This window comes from Cynocephalus volans, chromosome X (genome assembly GCF_027409185.1).
Source record: "Cynocephalus volans isolate mCynVol1 chromosome X, mCynVol1.pri, whole genome shotgun sequence".
Taxonomy (NCBI): Eukaryota; Metazoa; Chordata; class Mammalia; order Dermoptera; family Cynocephalidae; genus Cynocephalus; species Cynocephalus volans.
In genome coordinates, this window is record NC_084478.1 from 120,664,388 (window position 1) to 120,691,298 (window position 26,911).

Below are 26,911 nucleotides of genomic sequence, written 5' to 3' on the forward strand. Positions count from 1 at the left end.
AATGAATAAATGTAAACCAGCTGGGGCTTTTGTAGGACATAGAGAAAATCAAGGGATGAGCCTCTGCCCTGAAAATGAAGAAGACTTGTGGAAATTATGGAATTTAGGATTTTCAAAGTCCATTTCCCCACATTTCTTTTAAGGCTTTGAAATACTTTTAGAGTAAATGGAATCTATTGGAGGCAATTTGGGATTGAAAATCAAACTGTGTCTTTACCTAACTCCTCCTCCTCATTTTGTAAACTTGTATCACAATGCCCTGGAACTTAAAAATAATAAATTTCAAATCAACATAGATCAATAGTAAATATTTCCAATTCTTCTAATATACTACCATTTTTATTAAAAGTTTTATTCTGAATGTTCTTTTAAGCCTGTAAGTTTCAAAAGCAATTAAATTTTTTTATCTGTAATCTGAAATTTACATCTAACTAGTAACAGATGTGATCAACTAGCTTTGGCTTGACTAGCTTTGTTGAGATTTATAGTAGGAGTTCTTTGTAACGGATTGTTTTTCACCCATGTTATTCAATCATTTGGTTTAATAATTTATTACTTTTAACCCATTCAGAGAACTGCCTTTGATTTGTTTTTCCTGTAAAGGAAACAAAACATGTTTGTGGTTTCATAAAAAGGAACCAGCTGAGTTCTTGCTCCGAAGAGCTGGTTGACAGGATGCCTAAAAAAGTAAGAAGCAGTCAATTGTTTGATTGAATTTCTCCTCCCCCCACCCCTGCTACTGAGGGTGGGAGTTGGAGGCCAGAGAATGCTGTGCAGGAAAAAATGGGACCCATGGATGTGTGTGGGTGCTTGCTGTAGCCAGTTGGTCGGCTTAGTGGGCTGCATGTTAGTGTGAACCTGATCAGTCCTCCTGATGCTTAGCCAGTTGGTTTCTGGACTTCTCACTGGAGAACTCATTTCCTAAGGACAGTCTCCTCATATGCTATACATTGAACCAGAATCTGTGAGCATGGGGTCGGGAATAAACATCTTTAACGAGAGGCCCAGGAGAATGCGAGGTATGCTGAGGTGTGAGAATTGCTGTTTCTAAGGTGTTGGATGACAGCTTCAGAAGTGTTTGGCACTGAGCACCTTTGAATGTTGGGTGCCCTACTGGGAAACGAACAACCTGTCATTCTGTTAAAGACCCAAGGAATTTTACCAAATGACCTCCAACCCCCAGGGGCAACTGAGAAAATGCTGGGGGCTGCTACATAAGCACACAGGGGGCTTGACTATGCCCTTTTGGCTACATTTAGGGAAGTCTTAAGGGTCTCCTGGAGTCACTTGTCCATATCCACTTTGTAGACTAGATGGTAAGTGACCCATATGTGAATATGTGATATTTGTGGGAGAAAGAGTCCTTTCCCATCTCCAGCCTTCCAAAGGCCAGGGCTGCTGAAGCCCTGATGTGGAAGTAGTGCAAAAGGAAGATGTCCCTTACCTTGTCCATGTTTGTGTTTATTATTGATGACAATCTGCACAATTGTCCCTGATGCTTGCTGGGAATCCATAAGAGCTCCCCGGTGACTTCTGGCCCCAGGAAAACGGGGCAGACCTCCAGCCTGTCGGCTTGGTGGAGGATCATAGTGAGAGCGGTGGTAAGAATGTCTCTGTAAAATAACAAGAACAAATTTAGTTCAAGAAAGCCACCAAAGAGATGGCAGACACTGAGTTATACATTCAATGCCATTTGGTTGTTTTGATTGTTAGTGATGAGCTTTGATCTTGACTGCCTGGCCACCTACAACAATAGAAATAGGAATATAATGTAAAAGCAGCACTGGCAACATGCTGAGGTTTTTCTCTTTTGTTGTAGATCAGACTAGATTCATAGACAAGCTCCTGAGGAAGAAAACAACCAAAAAGGCTAAAGCATTCTTCTTGCTCCTAAGACTCACACTTGGGTTTGAGAGTTGACAGTAGTCTGCAACACAAGGCAGAGTGTGACAGAGGCCACAGCAGGAGTATAAAGTGCTGTGCAAATTAGGAGGAGAAAGGGAGCTTCTAGTTGGGGAGGGTTTGTGACCTGAGCCATGAAGGGTGGGTAGACTTTTTACAGGCAGAGTTTGTGGGGAATATTCTAGGCAGAGGCTTCCAAGTTGAGAAGGTGTAGCAGAGAACATACAGTCCATAAAAGGGAACAGCTGAAGGATAACATTCCAAAAGTGGGTTGGAGCCAGATCATGAAGGACTTTAAATGACAGGCTAAGGGGTGAGGACTTTATTTGGTAAGCAACAGAGGTAGCGGTGTGGAAGCCTTTGAGGGCTTTTTTTTTTAAAGAAGGGAAATAACTTAATCAGAACTGTGTTTCAAAGCGTTGAAATTTGATAATGTGTAGGGTGATAATGTGGATAGAAGGAAAAGACGAGAGTCAAGTACAGTCTCAGTAAGATGTACTGAGACTCTAAATGCAGGCAATGGTACAAGATCATACAGCAGGGCACAGACACCCTAGACATTTTATAGATAGAAGAAATGACAGTACACAATGGTATTAGAATGTAAATTCCACAAGGGCAAGGGCATTGTTTTGTTCACTGCTGCATTCTGGTGTCTAGAACAATGTCTAGCATCTAGAAGGTGCTCATCAAATACTTGTTGAAAGAATTAAACTATGGTCCCTAAGGAAAGCTTAGAGTCTTTCAGTACAAACAATCCAACCATTGCTCTTTTAGCAAGGGTTCAAGGCACATGATGAGCTCACTATTCTGCTACCCACCTCTCTCCTAGCAACTGAGGTAGGCTGGGGGTAGAGGAGAATGGAATGAATGAAGAATGGAACCTTAAGGGTTAAAGCCAAATAACATTAATTGTGTTTTAGGGGCAATTGTTAGGGGTGAAGGAGGGAGAACCCATTAAAAAATCATTTGCAGGCAATTAAAAAGGAAGATCCTTATATTCAGTGGTAGAAATAGCAGGGAACCTTGGGAAGATAGTTATGGGGTCCCCTGACCCCATCATCCCATAAAACATTTATTAAAGTTATGAGCCAAAGACACATGTTGCAAAATTAGCTTTGTGAACTGTTATTGCTCTCTTGGTGAGGGCTGAGTGGGGGGCATTGGTGGAGGAAGAGAAGAGCAAATAAGAGCTGGAGTAAGAGGACCTTTTGAAAGAGAACATTATTCTCTATATCTAAGAAGAGCCCATGCTGGTACCTTGCTATAAAAATTCACACAAATAAGAATTTGCATCAATTTGTTATCATGCACATGGATGGGATTCTTGGTGCAAATATTTCTCATTTCCTACAATGGCTCATATGTCTTTTTATGCCATAATCACTCACATTCCACGAAGGCCATTACAGATTGTTCTGTCCTTTCTGGAGTTTGGCAAAGGTTTGCCAAAGGAAATACAGAGAGGACAGTGGCTGGTAGGTGTCCCACTGATGCTAAAAGGAAGGAGTTTGGCAGCGATAGAATTAGAGAAGGAAAGGTTGCTGACCTAGGATAAGCCGTAAGTACAAGAAGTTCTCTGGTTTATGGTAGTGAACACACAATAAAAGGTGTTCTTCAGCACCAGGGACTCAGATCCTGGACATATGATAAGGGTAGGAAAATGATTCAAGACAAAAACCGAAAACAAACCCTCAGGGATTTTTATCAGAGGCCCTATCATAGACCAGTCAGCCCCCCAGAACCTCATCTTGTTGAAGTTTTTGTTTTACAGACAGAGAAACTGAGGCCAGGGAGGAGAAGTGATTTATTCAGGATGACAATGAAGGCTGAGTTTTTGGAGATGGTAGAAGAGTGGGAGTGGGGGGAAGGAGAGAGAAAGATGAACAGAAGGAGGATGAGGAAGAGAAGGAGGAGAAAGCAGGAGAGAGAATGTCTGGTCAAACTCAGTGGTCCACAAACATTTGGCTAAAAGCCACCCTAAAAAGAAGTTTTTTCAAATATAGAAGTTCTTTCAGCTACAGTGTTCACAACTGCATACACCACTTGTTCTCCATCTTAGTTGCAGACTAGAGTCACCTGGAGAGCAGGGATTCTGATGTTACTGGTCTGGGTGAGGCCTGGCTATCAAAATTTTTATATACTGGTTTGAGAAGCCTCCATACTGTTTTCCATAGCGGTTGTGCTAATTTACAGTCCCACTGACAGTGCAGTAGTGTTCCCTTCCCTCCACACCCTCGCCAGCATTTGTTATTCCCCATCTTTTTGATCATAGCCAGTCAAACTGGGGTGACGTGGTATCTCAATGTAGTTTTAATTTGCATTTCTCTGATGACTAATGATGTTGAGCATTTTTTCATGTAACTGTTGGCCATTTGTATGTCTTCCTTTGAAAAGTGTCTATTCAGTTCCTTTGCCCATTTTTTAATTGGGTTATTTGTTTTTTTTTTTTACTGTGTAATTGCTTGAGTTCCTTGTATATTATGGATATTAATCCCTTGTCGGGATGCATAGTTAGCAAAAAATTTTTTTCCCAATCTGTAGGCTATCATTTCACTCTGTTGATTCTTTCCTTTGCAGAAGCTTTTTAGTTTGATATAGTCCCATTTGTTTACTTTTTCTTTTGTTGCACTCTGTTTACAATAACCAAGATATGGAACCAATGTAAATGTCCACTGATGGACGATTGAATAAGGAAACTGTGGGATATATACACCATGGAATACTACTCTGCCATAAAAAAGAATGAAATTCTCCCATTTGCAACAACATTGATGAGCCTGGAGAAACTTATGTTGAGTGAAATAAGCAAAGCACAGAGGCATAAATACTGCATATACTCACTCATAAGTGGGAGTTAAGAGAGAAAGAAGGAAGGAAAGAAAGACCACAAGGGTGTGTTGGACTTGCAGAGGGAGAGAACATACCTAGGGATACAAAGTGGAGTGGGAGAAAGGGGGGGGAGTAGGGAGGATGGGGATAATTGGGTGGGGGACATGGGGTACAATCACAATTTGTGGTAATGGGCATGCTGCCGGTATGGATCTGGCCTTCACATCTAGGGCACGAGGGGGGACAATCAGCTCTGTATCTCATGAATATTCATAAATATTTATTAAATATCTCATAAATATTTATTTATAAATAAATATTTATTTATTTATAACCAATATAAATAAATAAATAAATAAGAATGTTTTTATATACTCCCCCTGGTCTCTAATTTGAAGCCAAGGTTGAGAATCACTGACACAAAGGATCTTCTGTTTCAGAGCCAGGGGTGATGGGGGCAGTGTGAGATTTTGATTTAAGGGTAACGGCTCTTTTAGATTCGCTCCCCTAAACAAATGAAAGAGGCCTATTAGCAGGGGCCATTCTGACCTTGTAACTTAGAGCAAAGGAGAAATAGGCATTAATGCCTTGGAGTTGTAAATGAAATTGGAATTCATCTTATAAACCGATTACAAATAGGCTGCTTAAGCAGGCAAGTCAAAACTAGAAGTTAGAAATGACCATACAGCTGTGCTTTGTTTTGCTCAGTTTTTTGGTATTTTTTGATTTACTTACTGGAAGAACTGAAAAATATTTCAGGCTTCTGAGGTGGCTCTAAAACAGTTCTTTTCTAGTGTTGGAAAATCCCCACCCTTGTAGAGGCTCCCCAGGAATTTCTTCCTTACTTGTTCTAAGGTATAAGGGTTTTACTGGACGAGACAGAAAAACTTCAGAGTCCCAGAAAGGGCCTTATAAAAGGACCTTCATGGGCCGAGCCTGTGGCGCACTCGGGAGGGTGCTGCGCTGGGAGCGCGGCGACGCTCCCAGCGGCCGCGGGTTCGGATCCTATATAGGAATGGCCGGTACACTCACTGGCTGAGTGCCGGTCACGAAAAAAAAAAAAAAAAAAAAAAAAATAAAAGGACCTTCATGATTGTGATATTGTACTATAGATCTGCTAGATGTTACAATTAGGGGAAATCGGGCAAAGGGCACACAGTATCTCTCTGTATTATCTCTTACAATTGCAAGTGAATTGACAGTTATCTCAAAATAAAAAGTTTAATTTAAAAAGTGTCTTCAGAATGCATTCTTAACCACACAGCCATGAAAATATTGTATCTTAGTCACTACTAACCTAGGACTATCCGTGACTGAAAGACACTTAGGCCAGTTTCCTTCCCAAACTGAAAATTGTTCTGACAATGTGAATGAGATATGGATTTTTATCTGTTTCATGTTGTTTCTATCCTAAACCCTTTCACTTTTTTTTTTTTTTTTTAATGGTAAATTTCAATGTAATCTACTGGGAGCAAAAATCAGAGTTCGGTTGTTGTCCAGAACAATATTATGCTTGCTTTCATGTTTTGGCTTTCTACCCTGTGACTACTTCCTACTTCTCCCTTCCCACTTACCACCCCACCCCCACCCACACACACCACACTCCCCCCAGTGGCATGAGGATCAATTGATGTGAAATTACAACCCAGAAATAAACCTGTTCCACATTTTTACAAAGGAGTCATATTTAAACCTCTGGTTTCCCTTCCTGTGTACTTCGTAAAACGTGGTAAGCTAATGGTTTTCAACCCACTTGGTAAAATAAGCCAATCAGTTGTGTTTCTGTTGAACTGAAGTTTTGATGGTTCCCTGTAAATAGGAACAATCTATGAAAAGAACAGCCTACTAGATAGGAAATATGTTGTTGGGGCTGCCATTTTTTCTCCCACGTAGGAAGCCTGCAAAGGATATTCAGAAAGGATTCTCCTGTCTTCTCGTTTTATGTTGATCATGTGCAAACAACATATTTGATGAATTTCTCTCTAATTTGAGACAAATGCCTGTTTATTAAAATTAATGAAAAGCCCTCTCATCACTCCCTCCACCACATACATTTCATTACACCTTCCGCACGCATTCATTCAACACATACTTACTGCAAGCCTGCCATGTGTCAAGCACATATTTTTCTATCACTATAGATAATATTTATCATTCAAATCATATCCCATAATATCTATCCCTATTAGGACAAAGGAAAATGTTTATTTATAATAAATTGGAACCATCTGGCCATTTTGATCTACCAAGCCAAAATGTTTGTTTCTAAAGGTAGGTCTTGAACTCCTTTGAAAATCAATAAATATTTGAGGCCCTGCATTCTGTACTTGACCTCTTTTGCTACAGGAAGTACTGGGTTAAGTCCAGCCCTATCACTAGCAGTTTAGGAAGAACAATGAAGCTGAAAGACAAGGGATGGAGTGGGGGGCAGTGTAACACAGTCAAGAAGAAAGGCCGATTAATAGCATTACCAGCAAGACCGCTGAGGTGGCCACAGTGCTTGGTGTGGGGCCTCTTAAGGAGTAAGGCACATAGCTTAAGGTGGTTGAGCCCTAAGTTTGGTTTAGAATGACATGTGGTTGACAGCCACTATCTTAGCCACTCTCAACTTCTCACCAAACAAAAAATAGGGGCTGAGGAAAAGAGGAAATTCACAACACAGAAAACTGAGACTGATAACTGACATCATCTCCTGTCAGGATCTGGGAGGAATCTCACTTACTGTAAAGCAGGTAGAGTTGGAGAAAATCTTTCTTCAGGATCTATATTAACTGGCAAAGTGGGAAGCCCACCCTCTCTTATGGGATGCTGCTTTTTTGAGATGGCCAGAGTACTGTTCCCTACTCCGCCCACAATCCTTCTACATTCATTCAGAAAGAGCAGTGTCCAGAAAACAATACTGCTAGAGAATAAAACAAATAGAACTTGTTCCATCTTATTCCTGAGGCTTTGTGTTGGGTGTTGGCAAGTTGGGGACATGCAAGTCAGAAGTGGCCCATGTGATGACTGGGAAGTCCGGCCTAACCAACACTGTGATGTTTGTTTCGGTCGTTCTGCTGTGTCTTCTATCAACACCTTCCTCACTCCCTCGCTATCCTCAGCCTGCCCTATCATTTCCTACGCTCCTTCCTGCCTTATATCCAATGTTTGCTAACAACTAATTCCTAATGTTTTGGAAAATTATTTACATTTTATTTATCGCAAAACTAATTCATGCTTATGGAAAAACATCAAATAATGCAGAAGATACAAAGTAAAAAGTCAAAGTCCACCTTTCCTCCTACCCACTTCTACCACTCTAACATTACTACTCTTAATATGTTGGTATATGACCTTCCAGATCTTTTTATATGTATTTACATGCATGCACACACAGCTTTTACATAAGGACGTGATAGTGTACATTTTATCCTGCACCTTTTTTTGTTATGTAATATATCTTGGAGCTCTCTCCACTTTACTATTTTTAGCTGTACCATATTCTTTTTAACAACTGTGGTGTCCCATAGATTGGGTATGTTTAACCAAGCACCTATTGATAGACATTTAGGTTGTCTCCATTTATTTTGTTCTAATGAAGACAATGCTGCAGTAAATGTCCCTGTATACTTTCTATGTGTGCTAAACATCTATTTATGGGCAATGAACACCTTTGTATGTTTTTCTACGGTTTTTTAAGTCCTTTAATATGATAGATTCTTTGAACTGAAACATCTCTTTTCAGATTTTAAGAACTGTGAAGTGTCACTCTTCTTAGACATATTTTTTAGAGAGAGATTCTATTTTGTTAATTAATTCAAAATACAAAAGAACAAAAAATGCCGTTAGTATATGTAGAGAGATGCCTACCTGTGAGGCTTATTCTAAGATTAGTGTCAGGAACAGAAATGAGACGTCTCAGGGTGAAATGGGGAGAATCTGACCTGCTACCTTTCCTTTCTTCCAACTTAGGGGAGGGTTTATGTGGACATGTCCAAAGTACCCACTAAATCCCACTGAAAGGACGGGGTAGACTATCTTACAATCCCACAGAAGGTCTTCACTGTTGAGGACAGGGGTAGAGACCTTCCTTATAGAGGACATAAAGATTTGGCAAGTCACCCTGAAAGGGTACCAACTTCTGATCTGGATGAAGAGCTGGGATTGTGGGTTCTTTGTGTTCATGTACTGGCCCCAGTTACCAATTGTACAGTGCACTTAAATGGCTGCAGGTTGGTGATGAGGTCTTTCAAATTTGTGGGAAAGGGGAAGTAAAATGGTGTTAGAAATGGGCCCTTTTTTGGATTTGCTGGGATAGTAGCCATGGAGAGAGGAAAGCTTGGCCTGATGCTGTGGAGTGTTGAATTATTTGAGCTATTCACACTTACTGCTTCTCTGTTGGCAGGCTGCCGGAAGATATCACCATCAGAATGTTCCCACGACAACTCTCCATCCCCTATTTATTAAAAAGAAATAAAGAAATAATCATACATACATAGAAGGGAAAACTGTCACCCTTGTAACCCAGCAACATTTTTGGCACTATAATCCCAAAGCTCTCAAGATGTTTTAGCTCTTGTGGCTGTCCTTCAAAAAATAGCACTGAAAAATTTCACCGAGTGTGCCTCATTTTTCAAAACAATTCTGAAGAAAAGTTGCCACTTTCTAAATAGAATATCTAGCAACATTATCCAGAACTTGGAAAATGAAAGGGAAAATAATCACTTTCCACCTTAATATAGCCATCATTGTCACTTTCGCTTCTTTTATTCCATTGACAGTTAAGAATTTTGCTGGTCATATTTAACTTGTGTTTAAACTACCCTTAAACAATGAGTTTTGAGGATTTGATCTGTCATGATTTGTTCACAATTCACCATTATATCTCTGAGAAGTTATGACTTGATCTGAAAGTTAAGATAGAACTTGCTGTGATTAGAGTGTTTACATAACAAATATCCAAGAACCCCTCTTTTATTTTTGCCTGACACAACCCTCTCTAGATCTATATGACCCACTCTTTGGGCAGCGGACCCCTACCATTGCTGTCTTCCAGAGTAACTGTTTTTAGGAGGAAGATTCTGCTTTCAGCCTTGAGAGCAACAAACACACAACAGATACAAACATTCCTGAGCTGATTAAAAATCAAAAACAAGAGCGTAATTTCTAAGAATATTACCTTGTGTTACCTATGACCAAGTGAGCAAATGGGAAAAGCCTGGTCTCAGAGAAGTTTGCATCCCTCTAAATAAGTACTATGTAAGTTATAAACTCATATGTGACTGAAGATAAACCCAATATTCAACCAGATATTTCATGAGATGACAAGGAATATGAAAAAGGAAAAGTGTTAAGAATTTTCTATTCTAATTCATCTCCCAAGCTTTCAAAAACCTAAATCTAAATAGTAACATGTTACCAGTTCAAGCATGTGGTAGTACTGTTAGGGAAAATTACATAATATCATTAGCTTTTAGGGTTTGACAAGGACCTGAAAATTAGCTTGATAGCAATATTAAAATTAAGTAGTAACTTCAGACAAATTATGGCTTTAACCTTTCGTGATTCAAAGATCATCTTATGGAAAAAAAATGATGAATTTTGAAGATTTAACTCTTCTTCGTTAATCTTCCTAAAACACCACTTTGATTGTATAATTGTATCCTTCACTGATCATAACCCTCTGTGGGTTTCTGTCTAAGACTTTCTAGAATCAGCCCCTGCCTCATCTTTATTGAACACTTACCTCCTACCCAACTATCTCAGCTACTCTACAATGGCAACTCTTTGATCTCCTTGCTCTTCATTGAACAAGACTCCCATTCTTGCTTTCATGCTTCAGCTCATGTTATTCTTCTGAAATCACTTTCCCATCTCCCCTCCCCCATAACTCCCTTATACCTATGAAAACCATTTAGGTCTTTTCTCCTCTACAAAGTCTTCCTTAAACTCTCTTACATATTTCTGATTGAATAAAAGGCTTAGCATCCTGTAGCCTTAAAAATGTAGAGGACTTCAAGCATAACTTTATCTAACTGCTCCATTTAACAGATGGTGAGACCAAGATTCAGAGAGGGAAGTAGCCATTCACAGTTAATGAGTTTGTGAGAGTTAACACCAAAACCCTGGGTTTCCTGATTCCCAGATAAGTATGTCCATTCTATAAGGGCAGGGTTTATTATCTGTGTTATTTATGGCTGTATTACCATCATCACACAGTAGTCACTCAATAAATACCTGTCAAATGATGGAATTAGGAGGGCTTCACTGACCACCCCCATCTAAAATTTCAACCCCCCTCTGATATTTTTTATCCTCCCCTTTGCTTTTTCTACTTAGCATTTACCACTGTCTTACATTTTATATATTCCATTTATTTTTTGTCTGCTTTCCCCCATAAAATTTCCCCATGAGAGCTCAGATATTTATCTATTATGTTCACAGATTTAACCCTAGCACCTGAAACAGTGCTGGGTACCTAGTACTGATTCAATATTTGTTGAATGGATGAATATTGAGACATTGTACAATATTTTCTGCTCTTAAATATTTCCTAGGCCTACCTTGTCTCCCTGGAGATACTATAAATCTCTTGAAGTCAGAGACCATGTCTTAGACAACCTTCATATCTCCTAGATCACTGTTTCTCAAAGTGTGTTCCCTGGAACAGCAGTATCAGCACCACCTGGACAGTTGTTAGAAATGCGAAATTTCAGACCCCACCCCAAACCTACTAAGTCAGAAAGTCTGGGGCAGGGACCAGTGATCTGGGTTTTGACCAGCCCTCCAGGGATGCTGATGCATGCAGGAGTTTGAGAATAACTGAGCTGGAGCACTTAGCATATTGCTGAATACATATTAGGTGCTCTCTCTATATATTGAATTGAACGGCAGTCAAAAATACAGAATTAAGTGCTTGGCCAATAGTATACTCTTCTCTTGCTGGTTATTCTATGTCTGAGTAAAGATGGTAGACAAAGACTGCATGCAGACCTATGTGGAAACCCTGACTGACCGCTGTAAGAGTGAAGATGATTTTACCTTTTCCTATGACTAAAAAATAATGCCCTAGAGTCGGCATGCACTGAACACTTCTTGGGTGGAGAGGCAAGAGGAAGAGAGAAAGCAGGCTGGGCCCTTGCCCTTAGGACGTTTATACCCTGGTTGGAGGTGACAGATAATTAATACAGAAAACAGCCTCAAAACGCACACATAGAGCAACAACTGGAAATTTAAATAAAATATACCTGCTTAGAAGATATTATGTGGGAGAAGTGAGAAGTCACATATAATTGTGGAAAGCTCCCTAAAAGAACTGTTAAGTCACATTTTTAAAAGTAGATGCTGTAAGGGACACAAAGACTAATTATGATTTGTAATGATGAACATGCGAATAATATTGATTTGATCATCACATACTGCATACGAATCCTGATAGTCAACTCTGTACCCTATAAATACGTATAATCAAATATAAATAAATAAATTTTTTAGGATAAAAATAAAGGTAGATACTATAGAACACAGACAGTGATGTGGGCAGAGAGAATCTCAACCCGAGGGAAAAAGGCTTGTGCAAAGGACCACAGCTTTGGAAACAGCAAATCACATACTGGAGATAGCAAGCAAGGTATGGCTTGCCTGAGTAGAAACTTCAGATGTGGAAACAGGAGAAATGGGGCTGGAAATGGCATGTGGTGAGAGAGAGGGAGAAAGAGACTGAGGTGGGTTGTTGAGGTAAATAAGGGTAGTAAATAATTACTGCATGGACTTCAAAGAAAAAAAGACTGAATAATTCACATTTAATCCTGTTACCAATTTTACGTAGAGTTTCTTATGGTTAAAAAAAAAAAAGATATTCATCAAAGTTTATTCTGGCAACAGAGTATAGACTAATTACGGAGCAAGTAGAATCTGGGAAGCCATCCAGGAGGCTGCAATGGTAATATGTGCTAGACCATGAGCTTCCACACAATAATAGAGAAGAAGGGTTAAATCAGACTACTGCATTTAAAAAGAAAATAATACCCCAATGGAAGATTTGATAATGGAGAAGGAAGGCAAAGGAGAAAGCAGTACACAATGACTCTTGGGTGGCAAATCTGGAGAGCTGGGGAAGGGCACTGTCAATGCCAGTGACTGAGTAGGGATGAACTTACATTTGCTTGTCCCATTTTAGCTAGCAGTGATGGGTCTGAGTCAAAGGAAGATGTGGGACCAGAGAAAAGATTAGAAACCAGAAAAGATTCACCAGCAAATGTCAAAACAAAATGTGAAAGCTATATGATGTGGTTTCAAACTAAGTAGCCAAAAGAGAGAAAACAAATTAGGAAAGAAAAATGATAGAATAGCTCTCTTCATGAAATGTCCTCTTTAAATGTAGATTTAATGATTGGTGTTGACACAAAACATTTACTTAGCATGGCCTTCGGAGAAGTTCGATTCATTGCATTTAGACCCTACAGTTTTAAAAAGGCTTATAATTAAAGAGAGTCTTTAAATACTTATAGTCCAGTCAGAATCTAGAAGCATTACAGAAGCGTATAGTCCCTTGTACAAATGAGCATAGAGGAAAGACGGCAAAGCAATAAGGCAAGTCAGTAGCAAGTATGAGAGAAGAATATGAAACACCCTGTAACACAAGTTCAGATGAAGGTGTCACGACCTGCATTGGAAAACCCGAGCATTTGCAGACAGGCTTATGTACCTAAATTTGAACTATTTCACTTCATTAAAAACTACTGGAGCCATTACTCCTGCACATGTGCGCACACACACACACACACACACACACACACACACACACACATATAAGTGTACTTCAAAAAGTTCGTGGAAAAATGGAATTGAGAAATAATACAAACCCTTCCATGAACTTTTTGAAGACCTCTCATATATGTATATACTATATTTATATATGTAATATATACTATATACATTATATATAAATATATATCACATAAATACTATGAACTGCTAGTATTTCTGGTGCTTTTGAGCTTTCAAAGTCATCAAAATGGAATTCTCTAAGCTTGAATGTTGTATTATGTAGCTGCTAAAGGCTTCAACATTTTAGGTGTTCTACTTAATTTAAACTGTCATTAGACTGGAAGTATCTTCTTAAATGTGGACATTTTGTATGGCTATAAGTGGTTCTCTAGGCCTGGGTAGGGTCTTTTTGAATAGCTAAAAATAGATACGTCTGTTTACCATCTTAGATATTATATCTTGAAAAAAAAAAAAAGGAGGCACCAATATCCTAAAAAACCTGCTGCTTTGCTTTTATTTTTCTTTGATTCACTGGACAAATTATCTAGAGTGAGATGGAGCCTCTTTCTTTCAGCCAAGGCTTTTGGTAAAAAACAGTGATTCTAATGGAGACAGATGGATTCTAGTTAATTCCGAGAAGCAATAAGATGTAATTTTAACCAATTTTTAAAACCAAAATGAAAAACAACTCTAGTGTACTGTATGTCAAACAATATTCATTTAACCTTAAAAGCCACATGTGTTGTTTATTCAAACCTCAATTATACTCTGAGTGGTACCCTATGGAGCTGGAATGGCTTGGCTTTCTGGTAATAGCAGAAATGGAGAACAAGTATTCGAAAAATTGTCGAAAGCTAGGCTGAAATTCAGACTGTTTACAACTCCCATGGCTTCCACTAATTTCCAGTTGGCTTGAGCAGGTCAGGGAACTAAAGCCTGTCCTCTTAAAAGGACTAAGTGTACAATGAGATTCTGAGATACCCTGAAGATAAGCCTCAGACAGCAAAACTACGCCAGTATGTGGCCACTTCTGAATCACATGAGACATCATAAACAGCGTGGCCACAGGGCCCAATTTATCTGGGACAACCCAGTTTTATTGCCTATTTTTCTGGCAGGCATGATTATTAAAATTGCACCTCTCACTAATGGTAAATTACACACACACACACACACACACACACACACACACACACACACACACACACACACACACACACACACACCCCTTCACAAAATTCATGAAAAAATTCGTATTATCTTTCAATTCTACTTTTCCACAAGCTTTTGGAATTATCCTTGTGTGTGTGTGTGTATGTGTGTGTGTGTGTGTGTGTGTGTGTATGTGCATGTGTGTATGTGCATATATATATATATATGTTCATATATATATTCATTCTAATCATAAGGCAAATAGAAACAAAATGAATCCCCAAAACTAGGGGAAGTGATCTCTGTATTTTCACAGGTACAAGTTGAAAACAGCAGATTCAGGGCAAATAGTTAAAGGGCTTTATAGCCTAAGTGGAAGAGGGTAGGGAGGAAGAAACCCATCGTGAAATATTCATCTACCATGTACCAGGTTCCATGGTGGGGCACTTTATCTCCAACACTCAGTACCCAAGCTGGACATGAAGGACTGAGTCAAAGGAGATGATCTTAGGGGGCCTCTGCCAAACATCTAATTCTACAGATTCTTCTGGGAGGGAATGAACATGCTGAAATTTGATGGAAGCTTTAATGAACACTGGTATAGGAATTACCACTGATAGACATTTGAGCTTCCAATAATAGTATATAGTACTATAAGAAGTCTTCCTGTGTCTTGGAAAGCGGACAGTCACATTTTTTTTTTTTTTTTTTTTAGAAAACACTTTATCATCAAATAAAGCACTTTATTGTTTGGGCTGTCAATATAAGTTCTTAGCATTTTTAACAAAATATCTGCTTGGGAAATACTAAAACACAGACAAGAGGGAATTTCCTGCCAATAGTAGCAAGCCAAATCTGAAGAGGAGCATGAAAGCATTTATCCAGAAAAATGAGAAATACTTATTTTTTAAAAAGTGCATTGTGAGGGCATATGTGTTTGTAGAAAGGAATCAGAAGAGAGGGGATAAAGAAACTATTGGCTGGATGGTGCCCACAATCCTCACTCTGCTCTTTCAATGGAGATGTGATGTGGCTAAAACAGATCTAAGTTTATGGTTAGAAAATGGGGTCTTTGCTTCCCAGAGTACTCTCAATGCATCTGCTGGATTGTTACCATATCTGGCCCCTGGGAACAGAGTCATCACAATGTCTGTTCCTCCCAGTAGCCTCAGAGAAGAGTTTCCAAAGTTGCTTCACTTCCCCAAGTTAAGAGGTGGTATAGTGTAATGGCTAAGAAAACAGACTGGAGCAAGACAACTTGGGTCCAAATCCTGGCTCTGCCCTTTCCTACCTGTGTGACCTTGGGCAAACAAATTAACCTCTTTGTGTCTCAGTTTCCTTATTGCCAAAATGGAGACAATAATGCCCACCTTGTAGGGTTGTGAAGATTAAATGAATTAGTATACACAAAATGCTTAGGACAGTGCCTGGCATAGGGGAAGTATCATGTAAATGTCAGCTGTTTTTCCCCCTCCCTTTTCTCCCCATCATTTCCCTCCACTTCTTTTTCCTCCTTCTCCTCAAGAATAGCTTACACATGGGTAAATGCTAGCTTAAGGGACTCCCACAAGTGTGTTAGGTATTTAACATAGGAAAGAGTTTGGATTAAATAAAGACTAACAAAGAGAAAATTTATGTCCGCATATAGAAAGGGAATCATTTTGTTTCTAAATCATTAGAAGCCAGGGCCCTGGAGATAAAAAAAAAAAAAAAAATCACTGCAGAGATTTTTTCAGCTTATACTTCTAGACTCACTTAGATTCTCTCATAATTATGCTAGTCCTCTCTTTATTTTCATCTTCTTAGAAAAGGAATTTGCACCTTAATTAAAATCCTTTTCTATCTTGGCTACAAATGAAGCTTAAAAGGACAGATATCTGCTTCTTTGGGAGGCAGTGCAACTTATATAGTTGTGAAATGGAGTGTTAAAAATCCAAGTCGCCAAATGAAGTTGGGTCCTGTGCTACCACATCCATACTGAAAATAAAAAGCAAGACAGAAAGGGGAAACTCAGTGATCTACTTGTGTTTACTGCCTGGTCAACCTGGAAATAAAAAGCAGTCAGTTGTAAGGTCCTTCTTCTTTCCATGAGCATCACTTTGGCTTCCTGTCCTACCCCAAGAGAACTGGACTACTTGGTGGGAATGGGGAACATGGATATGGTTTTAACAGTTAAAGCCAAGTGGAAAGTGGATGTAGTCATCCCAGCTCTTCCTTGAATCAACTGGATAATTACATCAACTGTCCACTTTGCCTGGGCTGTGGAGACCTGGACTTTGTAAGTACTTACAATTATAATGTGGGTAATACTCAATTGATTCCTCTGCCTGACATTGCTTCTTTTTCTCATGTTTCTTTCTCCTCTGTTTACACTATCAGTTAACAAGTCAGATTGATTTCTATAAATGCTGGAGTCTAAGCTCATGAAGATTATTTTAGCGTGAGTAATGGGCACATCCAATAGTGTTTCTGGGCAGCTATGGAATCCCTTGAAGTAGTTAGAAAGAAGAAGGCTGAAGGAAAAGTGGCTTTAACCACCCATGAAGAAATAATTGCTCTGAAATGCTTCACTGGGAATTCTTTATTTTTATTGTAGAACCAGACTCATATGCACACAAAAAAAGACCTCCAACCCCACAAACAGGATGGGGCATTATTGACCCTGACAGGATATCCCAGATGGCTAATTAGGAATCACTGCTATTAATTTGTTAAGCTCAATATGAAAGTCAGTGCTGTCCCATCCACTGTCTGAAAGACTTTCTGTCCAGGAAAAAATATTCTAGACATAAGTAACATGCCAAGAAGGAACATGATGATCTCAGAGGGGTGGGGGTCCTGAATCAGTCAGCCAGCACGCAGAGATGAATTCTGAGCACAAGGGATGAAGAGAGAACAAAAACAACCTGGAATGTTTCCATAGAAGGAGAAAGATTCCTGTTGGAATTTAGAAAAGGAGAGGTAGGCAAGGATGAAAAATCTCTAAGACGGTCCCATATTCATGAACACAAATGATTCACTTTTGAAAAGGGATTACTAATGCTGGTTCAGACTATTCTATAGCTATAAAAATATCAGTGTATTTCAATATATTTTGAAGTTTAGGTGAGAACATACTAACACAAAAAACTTTAAATTTTTATTTTATTGTGGTAAGAACATTTTAGAAGAGATCTACTCTCTTAACAAATTTGTTAAGTGTACAGTCTAGTATTCTTAACTATAGGCACAATGCTATACAGCAGTTCTCTAGAACTTACTCATCTTGGTGGTGGAAATGGAGAGTTGTTAATCAATGGGCATAAAATTTGTTATGCAAAATAAACTTTCATTTTTTCAAGTAGTGTTTCTCATTAATGTTTCCTTCCTATCATTAGGACTAGGAGATGATCATGTTTTGCAGAAAATGTGGGCCAAAGCAAAAATAACTTTTTGAGAGAATCTATATTTGGAGTTGCTGTTATTTTCTCCAGTTTCCTTTGATTTTGAAAACTTTGAAAAATTTGGTAGATTTTTATGATGTTTAAAAAAATGAACTATCCCACATACCACTTTCCCCAAGATTCCTGGATTTTAGCCAAGATGACATCTGAGGTGAAATTTTGCTGCTTTTCAAAAAGAGAAATCAAGAATCTTAGGTAAAATGGCAGTTGTCTTGAACACTGACAGATTACTTTAAAACAGTTGCTTCTAATTTCATTTACCTTGAAGGATTAAGCACAAATATCTCAATTTCATAAAAAGAGACTTCAGTTCTCTCCTTGAGTTCATTGACTATGTGTTGGGTGAATGGGCTTGGGTTGAACAAGTTGTGAGTTCAGTCATTTCTCCTGCCTCCCTAGCCAGGCCTGCACTTGGAGTGTTGTAATAGCTTTTTGTGACTGTGGCTTTCTCTGTTTTTAATAAATCTATCAGCAAGATATATGCTTAACACTATGCTAGCAGAAACAGGGGAAGAAGAAAAGACGCTCCTTTTCTATAGAGCTTCCCAGTTGAGAAGCCAAGACACACAAAACAATGAACAATATCAAAAATATTTGCAAATGATAAACTCTATGGACCAGACTAAGCCCTCAAGCTGGTCAAAGAAGAAGGAAATCAATGAGGATGACAGTGATCAGGAAAGACTATTAGAAAAGGTGTCATTTCAGCCAGGCTTTTGAAAGATGAATGGAATCCTAATAGGTAGAAGAGAGGAGAGGAGCTGTTCCAAGCTTGTAAAGAGGAAGTGTTTAAGAGAAGCACATAACAGGAGGGAAGGTGGGAAGTAACGTGGCATGCTGTAGTCCAAAGAGATCAGCCAGCCTAGAGGAGAACGTGTATGTGTTCAAGTCAGAGAAATGAGGATGGGAAGTAGGTTAAGGAAGTATCAGACTGTTTTAAAGAGGGCCTTTAAAAACAAGCTGAAGAATTTAGATTGGATAATACAGTAAGAAATAGTAGCCACTGACGAACATGATCAAGCAGTTCCTTAAGAAGAAAATTCCCAGACTAGAGTATTATGCAGTACGTACAATGTACAAAGAACAATATGGAGACTCCTATAGCATTGGGGAGGGGTTTGTTTCACGGTGGGATCAGAAGCTGGGGATCCTGGGAATATAGGATTGCCACAAGTTACTTCCCTACCTTGTGAGCCAATCCTCCTTCACCCTGCAGTGCAGAGACTGAGGAGGAATGTGGTGTGAGTTGAGGCTGGAGAGAGAGTCCTAGGAGCCTTACTGTACCTCCCTGAGTAGGTCCACCTCCCTCAATTACTGGCTTTTGTAACACCTCTCCTTTGTGGCATGTGGCACAGTTGCAATTTTATGTTTACTTGTATCATCATATGGTAAATGTCTGTCTTCTCCACTAAAACTCCGTGAGGGCAGGTTCCATGTCTGTTTCTGTTCACCATTGTATCTCCAGCACTGGCACAGTGCCGGGTACTTAGTGGTAGCTTAGCAAATGTCTGCTGAATGAAAAAAGGTAGATATTTACACTCAAGACTCTTTAAGCCTAGAGAGAGAGAAGGGTGGGACAAAGGTGGTCCACTGTGTTTGGGAATGGGCAGGTTGAGGCCTTGATGGGGAAAGATGGGAAGTGTGGTTACTCTCTCCAAAGTATCTGCCTATACCAATTTGCCACGTATGTCCCCTCTCCCCCTTTACTCCCCTGCATTAGGAGAGGCCCTTGTCACATTCTTAAGAATGGATCCAAACAGATAGTGTGGGGGTTAATAGCTTGGGACTCGGGAGCCAGACCGACTAGGTTCACATTCTAGCTCTGCCCCTTAGTACATGTATCCTTGGCCAAATCACTTAACTTCTCTGCCTCAGTTTCCTCATCTGTAGAATGGTATAAAAAATAGTTCCTACTATTGTTGTGAAGATCAAATGAGCTGTTCCACATGTAAGTGCTTAAAACACTGCTTGGCATATAGTAGTTGCTACATATACAGATCATCTACCAAATGCTTACTTGGCTTTCGGTACAGTCAACAGCCTACCCCAAATACATCTTTCTTGTCTAGAGTCCAAGTACATAGCCTTCCCCTTTGCTTTGGCAAGACAGACAGGAGACAAGCAGAAATAATGAACAGTGGAGGGAAGCCGGGTGTGAGTCTGGGTGTGAGGCCTGTCTACTCAGAATGTAGCAGTAGCACAATCTCTGAAGAGATTTTTTTCTTCTGATAAAGTTTTCCTTAAGGTTCCAGTGGCTGTTTGCACTACACTTCCAGTCCAGATGAAGTTTGCTGAAGTGCCAGCGATGACACATACTCTGCCAACACTCTCCTGACTATTCTAGCCTCAAAGACATGTCTAAACAACTGAGGCTGGGTCTAAGAGTCGATCTCTGTCTAGGATTGCTGTCTGACCCAGGAAGAAAGGCACAAATTAGTGTTTGGTGACAGTGCAGAGAGGCTGTTTCAATGGGGCCCTTTATATGAACATTTGCACGTTATTATTTCTTCCTCAGTATTTGGCCTGCAGTTAGGTGGCCAGCATAGGGGAGAAGTGTCTGGGTTCCCTGCTGTATGAGTAATATGCTTACACAAGATACACCTTTGTAAAAACATCATTTGAACAGAAAAAAATACCTAGGTGTTTCAAAAATTAGAACTTCAAAGGCGTTTCACCACATTACATATAAGTGAAAGATGTAAAGAAAACTGGAGGCACGGGAAAAAACCAACAACTTTTATCAAAGTGTAGGATTTAATCTTCATAAGGAAAGATGGAAAAAATGGTGTATTTAGGCTAGAGAAGAGATAGCCAAAAAAGAACTTAATGAATTGTCAAGTATATGAAGGGACAATACATGATCAGTAATAACTAGCTTTCATCTGTTGCTTCTGAGGACATAATAAAAGAAACGAAATTTAAATTGTGACAAGAGAACTGTAAAGAAGATAGTCCCAGGATCTGTTACCACAAGAACTAGAAATAAAGTTCTGCTTACGGAGATTAAATAAATAAAAAAGCAAAACTATCAGAGATATAGGAGGTTCAATTCTATTTAACTCCAGGGTAATAAATGTAGTAATTATTACATAAAAGACAATAATTGTCACTTATTAAGCAATAACTCTCTGTTAGGCTCTCTCCTAGCATTCTATGCCATCTCAGTTAATCTTTACAACTATTCCATGGGTGGTAGATATTATAACCTCCATTTTTACAGCTGAGAAAACAAAGGTTCTGAGTGGTTAAGTAGCATGTCCAACATAACAGCACTAGTAAGTGGTAGCCCTGCAATGTCAAGTTTACCTCCTGGCTGCAGACTCTACGTCCTCTGCACTATATTGCCTCTCAGATGTAATAATATGTCTTTTTGCAGTTTCCTTTCCTTTCTTATATCAATTGTTTTGTTTAGATTTCACATATCCTTTTCCTAAAACAAAATAATCTCAGCCTTACAACTGGATTATAGTGACCAGCTGGTTATATTAGCAATCACATATACATCTCTGCTTAGTATGAACTTTCTTCTCTTTGAGGAAGACTCAAAATAAGGTGGGGCAAAGATGAGAAAGGAGGCAAGGAACAAAACATCTATCTTTTCTGAGTGAAACGTTATGGCTGCACTGCAGTACAAATATACAAGTATATGCACACATTGTAAGAAACAGGTATGGAAAGATCCAGGGACTTATTGAAGCATAAATCAAATTAGTCTGTAACTGAATCCATATTGACTTATGAAGGCTGGTACAAATAGCATATTAAAACAGAGGAGCATATGCTGGTAGTCAGAACAAGGTCAGTCCTTCCAAAATGAAATATTAACTACAGTGTCCTAAAGTGGGATAGGGGAGAAAAACAACTTGGGGATCAGGAATGACACCAAGTAATTTCCTATCGACCATGAACCGATATATAGTCAGTACCACTTACCGCAGTCAGTCAGTAATTCAAGGGAAAAAAAGCACAACAATCATACTATTTTATTAGCATTAATTAAAACCATGACTAACTTTCTAGTAATCTTTCCAACCTGGTATGCATTCATTCAAAGACCACATACTCTGTGCTTTGCACAGTGGGGGAAATAAAGGTGAACCAGAAAGAGTTTCTGCCTTAAGTTTATACAATGGTAGGGATGATAAGACACGGGCACAAATAATAAAAAAACCCAAAGGTGACAAGGTGAGAAATGCTTCTGGAGAAGCACAGGTTAAGTGCTGAGGGGTCCTAGAGAGAAGGGAAGTTTACTCCTAACATGCAGGATTAAAAAACACTTCATGGAGGAGGTGGCATTTAGGCTGACCTTTGAAGGATAAGCAGGGTTTAGGGGTGGAGAAATTAGGGATGGAGGTAGGAAGGCAGAGAAGAGAGCAAAATCTTCTAGCTAGTATTTATCAAAATGTGACCTGAGGATGACCTGTGTTAGAATCTGAGAAGGCTGCATTTGAGCTAGGTCTTGAAGGACTGGCAGGATTTCTATAGGCAGGGATGGCGGGAAAGGATTTTCCAGAAGAGGCAACATTCCCTCCTTCCAACCTATATATGTGCAGTTGTTACTTAGGCAGCCATTTTGCCTCCGTTTTCCCCAGTTCCTTATTACAAAACAGCCACCACTCATTCACTCCAAACTCGGTTGCCATATGGTTGGAACCACATGCTCTGACCAAACAGAGACTGAAATCGGTTACTTTTCTTTTGGCTTACTCAGGTTTCAGACTTTTAATAAGTTCAATTTAAGTGCATTAAACTGAGATGAAAAACCATCCAGGCTGTCCCAGTCATCTACACGGTTTTAGGAATTACTTCTCAAAGTGGTGTCCATAGACCTGGTCCATAGACCCCACTCTGGATTAGGATAAATGATGGGTTCTGTTTGAATGCAGATTCCTGGGCCTCACCCCAAGGCCACTAAATCAGAATTTTTGCAGGTGTGGCCCAGGGATCTGAATTTCAACAAGTTCTCTAGATAATTCTGAAGCACACTAAAGTCTGAGAAACACTGAGAGAGCAAAGATACAAAGGTAAGAACAACGTAAATGGAACCTGAGGTACATGAATGGAAGAATATCAGCCTTTAAAGGTAAACTGAGGCTAGACCATGGAAGGTCTTTACTATCAGAGTCAGGGGGATGAGATATTCTAGTGGCAACAAGGAGCCATCCCATTTGCTAAAAGAGGGTCATGGTTAATAGCCTTGAGTCTGGAGCAAGGATTCAAATCTTAGCTCCTCAACTCCCTAGGTACCTGACCTTGGACAAGCTTCTTAACCTCTCTCTGCCTCAGTCTCCTCATCCATACAACGGGAATAATAATAGTAGTCACCATAGTTGTCATGAGATTAAATGAGTTCATATCCATAAAGTGCTTAGAAACAGGACTGGCACATAGCAAATATGGTATGTGCCAGCATAAAGACTTTTGAACAGGGGTGTAGCAAAGTTAAGGCTATCTTTTTGTAAGATTAAAATAGCCGTAATATATAAGAGTCACTTACCTTTCCTCTACCAGCAAATTCTATAATTTTTTCTTTCACTCAGTGGTTGTCAACCTTGGCTGCACGTTGTAATCACCTCCTCCTCCCTGACTGGGTATAAATCTACCAAGGTAATTTCAATATGCACCCATCGTTGAGAACCAGTGCTCTGGGTTTATTTGCTATTTGTCCACTTCTCATTATTGAGTCTTTACTAATCGCAAGACACTGTGCTACGTCTTTTTCCTGCATTATCCCATTTAAATCTCACAACCATCTTGGAGGTAGGTGCTAACATTATTCTTACTTTAAAGATTGTTTGAAAGGGTGAGTAAGGTCATCCAGCTAGAAAGTAGGGCTAGGATTAGACCCAAGGCAGTCTGGCTCCAGAGGCTCTACTCTGAACCAGTACTCTACACTATGTCCCCAGTCTAAGCACCCGTGCTCTCACACTAGAGAGGTTGCTGCACTAACCTTCTTCCTGCTCTCTCCACTTGCATTATGCCTCCCTCCAATCTAATCTGGACCCAACAGCCAGTGAGATCCTTTAATACATCAATTGGATCATGTCATGCTCTTGCTCACAACTTTCCAATGGCTTCCAAATGCACTAAAAACAGAAATCCAAACTCTTTCCCATGGCCTTCAAAGCCCTGCATGGTCTAACTCCTGTCCACCTCTCCAGCCTCATCTTGTGCCAGTTTCAACCACAATCACTATATTCCAGCCACACTGGTCTTTAGCCTCCTTAAGTACTCTAAGCCCTTCCCTGCCTGGGGCCTTTGAACTTTCTTTTCTCTGTGCCTGTAATGCTCTTCCCCAGGCTGTATGCATGGATGGCTCCTTTTCATCTTTCAGATCTGAGCTTAAATGTTATTTCCTCAGAGAGGCCTTCCCAACCACTCACCCTAAATAAACCTCTTATTTTCTACCTCAGTCATTTATTTTCTTTGTAGCACTTACATTGTTTATATTTAAACACTTGTTTACTTATTTGTTTATTTGTCTTCTCTGGAAGAATGTGAGTTCCATAACATAAGAGCAAAGAACATATTTTTGCTGCTACGTATGCCATATATAGTTGTGTAGGTTGTATACTGCACAAGGGTGCCACAGCTAAGGAGGTGCATTCACAAGGACTTTCTGAAAATGGCAGTAAAGTATCTTAAATAAGGGGATCCTTTTTGTAATTCACATAAAGATGCCACATGGTTTAGCAGTGCCCTATATGTCTACCATATTTACCAATATATACTCAGCTTCTAGCACAGTGCCAAGCATACAGTAGATGCTCAATAAATATGTTGATTAGATGGGAAAAAAAGAAGACAATATCAGGATACTGCCAGTGGGAAAGTGGGAAAAGGGAGAGATATAAAAGATTGCTGATAGATTTGGTAATTTGAGAAGAGGCAACAAAGGAGGAATTAAAGGTAATTAGGTTTGATCCCAGGAACCTAGAAGAAAAAATGATGCCATTATTAAAAAAATGGAACCCCAAAAAGAAAAGACTGGTTTGGGAAGATGACAATTCCATCATGGATATAATTTGAGAAGACGATGCCTTCCGTTTTGCTTTTATTGAGCTTGTCACAATATCACTGTGGAATTTTAAAAATATACTTAAATTTGCCCTGCAAAGTCTTCAAAATGTTCATATGCATGCTTTGCAAGGCCAATTCTTCCTTTTAAGGCTGTGCATGGAAATGGCCTGTGTTTTATGATATCATAACTTCAAGGCCAAGCTACACAGGATTAAGGAAGGAGAGATAAAGACATTCACTTTCACATTAGATGACTTCCATCCAGCTTCCCCTGCCACACTCCAGAGCACAGATTTTTTTTAGGCTATAGCCCTTACTTAAAATCAGTACCTTTAATTTTTTCCTTTTGTGAACAAAATACCTGCAAAAACTAAGGATAACATGCAAGTCCCCTTTCTCTAGGACACTGAACAGGTATTTTCCTTATTTCTAAGTTCTCCTCCTCATAATGGCAGCACCATTAGTTCTTGGGTTATGGGACACCTACCTCTGCACACCTGGCAGCAGGAATCCGGAACAGAGACTGGGAATGCACAGGTTAATTTGGGGCAAGTCTTGAGACCACAGTACACATTCCCCTCCTGCCAAGGAGAAACATAATTAAGATCAGAAGGATCTGGGATAAGTGTAAGGGCTTAGCTCAGTATCTGGGATAGAGCAGGGGCTCAAAACATGGCATGACCTTCCCCAGTGCTCTCCCATAGTCTGTTCTAGGTACTTCCTACATTTTATTGTGCTTTTTCTTTTCTATTTACTATTTCTCTGTGCCAGAGAATAAGTCCCAGAAGAGTTAGCAATCCTAGTTGCGCATCTTGGTCTAAGGTGGTACAACATAGTCTGTGAGGGCTGTCATGAGTCTCCAGACCATCAAATATAGTCTTGCTCTTTTCTTCACTGTTCTCTGCACCCCTTGGTCCCCGTCAAGCCCCAGCTGGATGTTGGGGGTTTAAGAGAATGAGTAATTGTGTCATAGCCTCCATTTGTAACATTCACTAGGGTCTTCCTTCCAAACAAAAGAGACAAGCTCTCTGGGGTAATACAAACCTGTACGAGATGATCTGAATTCCCCTGCTTAGTCCAGCACAAGGCGAGAGAGGATCAAATTTACTTGCTACCTACATCTGTCACTGCAATAATCTCCATTTCCTAAAATTTTATCTTCCAAATGTTATTCCTTAAATCTTGCTCTTAGTTCTTAGAAGCATATGATTCTTCTGGGCCTAGAAGGATTCCCAAAAGATCATTAGGAAAGCAAGGCCACAACCAAATTCTCCCAAAATACTGAGATAATGCATGTTTATTAAAAATCCTGAAGAGAAGAGATTCTATAACTTCCCCTGGCAATCCAGTGTTTCATGCTCCTTACAGGCAGAAAAGTTGTTTGTACATCTAATTTCATTCCTTCATGCTTCAGTTTAAACATCCATTTTCCTCCATTTTCTAGTTTTATCTACTATGTTCGCTACACTTCACAATTAGGTAGAGATAATTGGTATACTTGGTGAAGTGTACATTCTTTTTTTTTCAAATTTAAAATGTACTTCTAATAAGCTTGACACAATTTGATAATGTAGAAACCTGTGAAACCAACCATTACTACAATCAAAGTACTGAACATATCTATCACTTTCAAAAGTTTTTAAATAACCCTTCAGAATCCACACCTCACAGCCCTCCCCTCTCTGTCCTGCCCAGGCAATCACTGACCTGCTTTCTGTCTTCATAAATTAGTTTGCCCTTTCAAAGAAGTTTATGAAATGTAATTATATAATATGTACTCTCTTTGGTCTTGCTTTTTTTACTCATCAATAGTA

At 39.4% G+C, this 26,911-nt stretch overlaps 1 protein-coding gene across 3 annotated transcripts in view; it reads right to left on the reverse strand.

Moving 5' to 3' along the window:
- Positions 1-26,911, reverse strand: part of CHRDL1 (chordin like 1) — a 113,492-nt gene that overhangs the window by 15,392 nt on the left and 71,189 nt on the right. For 2 of the 3 annotated variants that reach the window (XM_063083467.1, XM_063083466.1), the window contains exons 6-8: positions 25,585-25,678; positions 9,102-9,169; positions 1,445-1,613 (exon numbers count right to left, since the gene is read on the reverse strand). In XM_063083467.1, coding sequence (XP_062939537.1) covers positions 1,445-1,613; positions 9,102-9,169; positions 25,585-25,678 — 331 coding nt within the window. The remainder of the gene's footprint in view (positions 1-1,444; positions 1,614-9,101; positions 9,170-25,584; positions 25,679-26,911) is intronic. The other variant, XM_063083468.1, reaches the window with a different exon arrangement.